The 5,405-nt window shown below is 38.4% G+C and overlaps 2 protein-coding genes across 2 annotated transcripts; one reads left to right on the forward strand and one right to left on the reverse strand.

The window, feature by feature from the left end:
• The first annotated feature begins 1,206 nt into the window (after positions 1–1,206).
• LOC104608723 (low-temperature-induced 65 kDa protein-like) lies at positions 1,207–3,794 on the forward strand. Its single transcript, XM_010274787.3, has 5 exons — positions 1,207–1,414; positions 1,514–1,717; positions 1,875–2,057; positions 2,524–3,426; positions 3,564–3,794. The coding sequence occupies exons 1-5, from the start codon at positions 1,330–1,332 to the stop codon at positions 3,590–3,592; spliced, it is 1,404 nt and encodes a 467-aa protein (XP_010273089.1). The 5' UTR covers positions 1,207–1,329; the 3' UTR covers positions 3,593–3,794.
• Positions 3,795–3,822: 28 nt separating this feature from the next.
• LOC104608722 (protein LURP-one-related 11) lies at positions 3,823–5,029 on the reverse strand. Its single transcript, XM_010274786.2, has 3 exons — positions 4,453–5,029; positions 4,084–4,320; positions 3,823–3,958 (listed from the first exon to the last, which is right to left on the reverse strand). Exons 1-3 carry the CDS (start codon positions 4,696–4,698, stop codon positions 3,824–3,826), a joined length of 618 nt encoding a protein of 205 aa, XP_010273088.1. The 5' UTR covers positions 4,699–5,029; the 3' UTR covers position 3,823.
• Positions 5,030–5,405: the final 376 nt, after the last annotated feature.

Here is a 5,405-nt window from a genome sequence, read left to right on the forward strand (position 1 = left end):
TCAGGCTCTTAACCATTCATGGTCCTCTACGCCTCAGTCCTCAATCCAAAACCGAATCTGCTCCTCACATAGGGTGCCTCACACCGACCGTACATGCACATTCTACCATGCATTGGAAACATCTCTCGTACCTATAATTTAGGGAAATTGTCAAAAACTCATCATGAGTTTTCAACATTTCTCTTAAACTCACTACAACTTTTCAAAATATCTAAAACTCACTATGTCACTAACTTGACGTTAAAGAGACTAATGGCTATTAATATATTACCATTTTAACCTTTATATAAAAATATAAAATATATACATATATTCTAATACTTAGATATGAAAAAAAAAGGAAAAAGTTCAAAAAACATTTGAAATACATAAAAACACAGAAATTGTAAAAAATATAAAAAATTATAGAAATTGCATACAAAATAAAAAAAAATATTTTCAAATTATAGAAACTATAGAAGTTAAAAAACAACATCAGAAAATAAAGATTGTAGAAAAACACCAAAACTTATAAAAAACACAGAAATTACAAATAAATAACAAAAAATACAGGAAATTTTATAGATTGTAGAAAATAGAAAAATGTAAAAAAAAGAAAAATGCAAAAAAAACAGAAATTATAAAAAACATTAGAAATTATAACAAAACACTAAAATGTAAAAAAAAAAATGAAAAAGACCATTTTCCTCTAATGCGCCATTTAAGGGTGATTTGATCATAAAAATTGTTATTTATGCTGACATAGACACTTCTGTTAAGAAACATTAATGGTACAATCGGAAGGTGAATTTTGGAAATAAAAACTTATTAACATGGTGAATTTTAAACGTTTTGAAAGTTGTGGTGAATTTAAGAAAAACGCTGAAAACTAATAATGAGTTTTAAACAATTTCCTTATGAAGCCAGATGTTCCCATTGCACGGTGGATGTGCCTGTGAGCCGCCCATGTGTGGGTAGCAGATCCCGTTCCCCTCAGTCCTCGTCCTCATCTTCTTATTGCACTGCTTATTTAATTCATGCACCACTTCGGAGCCACGTGTAAAGCTGGAACGTGTCTCTCGAGGACACGTTGAGAGTTACCAAACACGTGTTGCATGTATTTGAATAAAATGACCAACCCATTGCTAAGGTGGCGAAAACATGATACGATCACCTCTGCCTGTGGCGCCCCCTCTTATATAACAGCCAATTTCGTTCATTGTAGACCTTACAGTTCAGTGGATCTACTATTCTTTCAGTTTAGTCCTACTCGTACTGACCGACGAAGTAAGGTCTCTCCGTGTGGTGACTACTGACTAGTAAGAGTAAGAGCGTTTTTGCTCCAAAAAAATGGATACTGATCGAGTGGCAACTGCTCAAAGCCATACTTACGAGGAAGGCCCACATGACCCTCATACTGCCGGTCTCCGCTCCGGTGAGGAAGCATTAATTTTCAGAGATTATCTTATCTGTTAAGATCATTTTTATTTCCATTTTGCTACAAGCATTTTATTTTTTATTTTTTGGGGTGAAGTTATTGAAGGTGAGGATGAACACCATGAGAAGAAATCTGTGTTAAAGAAGGTAAAAGCTAAGGCGAAGAAGATAAAGGATACACTCGGTATTAAAAAGCATGGCAACGGCCACGATTATGATCATGATCACGATGATGACGACGACGACGACGACGAAGTGGAAGAAGATGAACAAGACACTGAAGTTCATAAGGAACCACCGAGTAGGTTCTTATCTCAGTATTAAAGATTTGTTGGCGTTGGTAGATTATAAGCGAGATTGCCTGCCTTTAGTTGCTGGTAACAATTATTTTAGGAATTGAATAGGGGGGATTAATGAATGAAAGTTGTTTGTTGATGATTTTGCTGTGAAATTTTCAGTATACGAATCCATAGCGGATCGGATCGAGGAAGAGGATGCCTCAGGGCAATCGATTAGGGTCAATTTGGGTCCTATAGGACGGTTGCCGCCATTGTTGAAGGACCCTGATGCTCCAAAGGGCAGAGGTGATACCTCTGACCCCGCAAATTATCAGACTAAAGCAACTGATCCCACAGGCGCAGGTAAGGTCATAAGGATTAATGCCATGTTTGGTTGTTACTTGGGATTGTAGCCGATAATTTCTTAATTAACACGACTGTACTAATTTCTTAATTAATTAATTTATTGTTCTAAGTACGAAAAACAATAATCACTTAGAGTAATAGCATGCATTTATACATGTGTCTCTATAAACCATACAACAGAGATGATTAGTCTATTGATCATACCATCAATCGTCCATAATTAACCATCAACTACAGTATAATTCAGAATTACCTACTCCGTATTCGTTAGGATAAGGTTTTTGCTTTTGAGCTTCGGGTTGTGGAAAACAAAATTGAGCAAAAAAGAAAAAAAAAAGTGGTTTGAGCGCTTGGTAAGATACTAAGATTTGCTTATAAAAGCATAGCCAAACAATTTTAAGCTCCTCATCCAAACGCAACCTAAATTATTGATCATTAACTTTGTGCTAATATGTTTGATCAGGGGGCGAAGAAGTAAGAGTCGAGCCCATTCTCGAGTCCTTCGGGAAAATGAAGGTCTCCGAGCAGCCAGAACCGGAAGCCTGGTCCAACACCGGAAGTCATGATCAGTTCTCTCCGGATTTGCCTCCCGACCAGACCAATACATCCCCAGGAAATGCTCAGACCGTCCCTGTTACCGAAGCAGTAGTTCATTCACAAGCCGGGGAAGCCGGAAATCCAACAACACAGCCCAGCAGCTATACTGAGAAAATTTCTTCTGCTACCTCCGCAATCGCCGAGAAAGCAGTGTCTGCAAAAAATGCAGTCGCGTCAAAACTTGGCTATGGTGGAAACGATGCCGCGGTGCCGGGAACGCCAGAAGGTGGGGACTCAACTAAGTCGGCGCCTGCCGGTGAATATGGCCGAAAATTTGCTGAAGGGGTGACGGGAACGCTAGCCCCAGTGTACGAGAAAGTTTCGGGGGCAGGAAGCGCGGTGGTATCCAAGATGCAAATGAACTCGAACGGGAGAGGGAACGGAACCGCGACTGCGGCAGCGTCGGGGACCGGTTCAGAAGGCGGGAACGTTATTGTGCCTGATAAAGGAGTTTCTGTGAAGGAATACTTGGCGGAAAAGCTGAGGCCTGGTGATGAAGATAAAGCACTTTCCGAGGTAATTTCCGAAGCTTTGAATAATCGCAAGGAGGAGCCAGAAAAGGGATCACCACCTCAGAGGGAGGTGACAGAGTCGACGGGTACACAAATCCGTTTGAGCTCCGAGGAAAAGAATTCCACGGAGAGAGTCAGCTCTGCAGATGAGAAGTATCGAAAGGGCATGGTCAGTAAGATCAAAGGAGCGGTTTATTCTTGGTTCGGGAAGGAAGGACAACATGGAGCGTTACAGGGTTCTCACAGTGCTCCTGCTGGTATATCTATCTATCTATCGATATATATAGTCTCAGTGTGATCTCATGGCAGTTTGTCAATAAGTTTAATTAAGTACTTCTAGAGGCTTGAAGACAACGTGATCCATTGATTCTTTTCATCTTCATTCCTTGTGTAGGTGCAAATGGACGGAAGCTTCAAGAGTGAACAATTTGAAGGATGATATATCGTTACTATCAGGAGCTGGCAGGAGATGTGTATTGGTCTAAATTTGTACTTATATTTATTTTGTGTTGTATATTTATGCTTGAATTGTGTGGTATTTGGGTAAATATATATAGAAGTCTTTGCAGTAATTAAGACAACAATTAATCAAATAAATAAATGAAGATTAAAGTAGATTTCATAATCATCATTTAAGAAGAAATGGAGATCTAGTCACAGTTTATGATTGATTAAACCATACACAACCACAATACCCATGATAAGGGAGTGATCTACGTGAGGTTCTACCATCAAAGTGAATACATCACCTCCCAACACAACTCCTGAAGATGATTGCTTTCGCTTTACCTGCTCCACCAAAATCACAAAAACATTAGACTTAATTAATGCTGTCTTTTGTAATTAACTAATTTGATAAAAATAAAAGAAACAGAAAGTTGAATAAGAGATTTCACAAATCAAGAGGAACTAACCTCGGCTACAACTCCCCCTAACTCATCTACTATCTTGTAAGCTGATTTGTCAGTCCTCAATCCTCCTTCTATCTTGTAGTAATCTGGTTGAGCTCTATCACATCCCACGGTAACTCTATAGGTTGCCTTTGCATTCAGAATCCTGCAAACTTTTCTGACTTTAAAGCATGGCTTCTCCATACTCTCTTCGGAGCCATTGCTTCTGTAACCCTCCCAACATCCAAGCACTCCCGGTTTCTGCAAAAGAAAAAAAAAAAAAAAAAAAAGCAAAATCAGTTCAATCCTTTCTGATGATCACTAGATCACCATAAACTACAAAGAAAGAAAATTAAAAAAAAAAATGTAGAGAAAATCACAATTTTATTGTACCTTCCGATGTATAACGAAGAGGACTTCGCCTCTGAGATCCATGAGATAAACTTGGTTGCCACCCTTCTTATTGTAGTTATCAATCCGATAAACAACATCTCCTTTTGCATCAAAGGCAGTGCAGCCATTACCGTGTAGTACCAGTGATTTCATCCAGATGGTAAAAGTTTCTCTTCTTGACGCGTAGGGTGAAGGAGGAGGAGGAGGAGAAGAAGAAGAAGCCAGCTGCGGATGCACCTTTGCCATCAGAAAGAAAGCTGGGTTAATTAGATGATGAAGATTCTCCTAATAGATTCCAATTATTACAAGTTGTTAATTATGTTAAATTAGAGAGGCAGCAACCCTTTTAATTTGGGTTTGTGACAGCTGCTTGGTCATAATTCATCTATGACTAGTTAATTAAGCTGGTCACGTTTAAGACGTGGAGTTGGAAGTGAGTACCTTTATTTAATCCACATAGTGACACACTTGAAGTTAGAATGTCGAACTTCATCTCTTCTTATTGGGTGTTTTAATTGATTAAGACTTAAATAATTATAGAAGAAAAGTATAAGAAGCTTTTAAACCACTAAAGTACGTTTTAATGCATGTAATAAGAGGAAGTCTAGTGATTATTTATGCATTTATATTTTGTTTTATTCATTAGAACTTATCGCTTCAATGTTTCAAACCCACATTTTTGTCTAATTCCTTGTCCTACGTTGACGTGGATCAAACTTCGTCTTAAACTGGAGGCTCACCAACGAAGAGAGCCAAGAAATCTACAAACTATCTACATGATCTAATTTTGGCTTAAAAAAAAAAAGAAAAGAAAAATAATCAGTATGATCTAATTCCAGATGAACTTTTGATCGTAATTGATGAAAACCAGCCGGATGAGCTAGAGACGAAATCATACACACCCGGCTGAACTACCTATCACAGTTGAACACGCCAGTGCTCACTGTGGGCCA

Source organism: Nelumbo nucifera, chromosome 6 (assembly GCF_055504915.1).
Source record: "Nelumbo nucifera cultivar China Antique chromosome 6, China Antique-T2T, whole genome shotgun sequence".
NCBI classification, from domain to species: domain Eukaryota; kingdom Viridiplantae; phylum Streptophyta; class Magnoliopsida; order Proteales; family Nelumbonaceae; genus Nelumbo; species Nelumbo nucifera.

Bases quoted from the DNA above. Each gene is read 5' to 3' on its own strand.
- LOC104608723 (XM_010274787.3), top strand. From the start codon at position 1,330: ATGGATACTGATCGAGTGGCAACTGCTCAAAGCCATACTTACGAGGAA. The intron at 1,718-1,874 runs GTAGGTTCTTAT...TGAAATTTTCAG, and splicing joins AGTTCATAAGGAACCACCGA to TATACGAATCCATAGCGGAT. The intron at 3,427-3,563 runs GTATATCTATCT...TTCCTTGTGTAG, and splicing joins TTCTCACAGTGCTCCTGCTG to GTGCAAATGGACGGAAGCTT.
- LOC104608722 (XM_010274786.2), bottom strand. From the start codon at position 4,698: ATGGCAAAGGTGCATCCGCAGCTGGCTTCTTCTTCTTCTCCTCCTCCT. The intron at 4,321-4,452 runs GTACAATAAAAT...TTTCTTTTGCAG, and splicing joins TCTTCGTTATACATCGGAAG to AAACCGGGAGTGCTTGGATG. The intron at 3,959-4,083 runs GTTAGTTCCTCT...TTGGTGGAGCAG, and splicing joins TAGGGGGAGTTGTAGCCGAG to GTAAAGCGAAAGCAATCATC.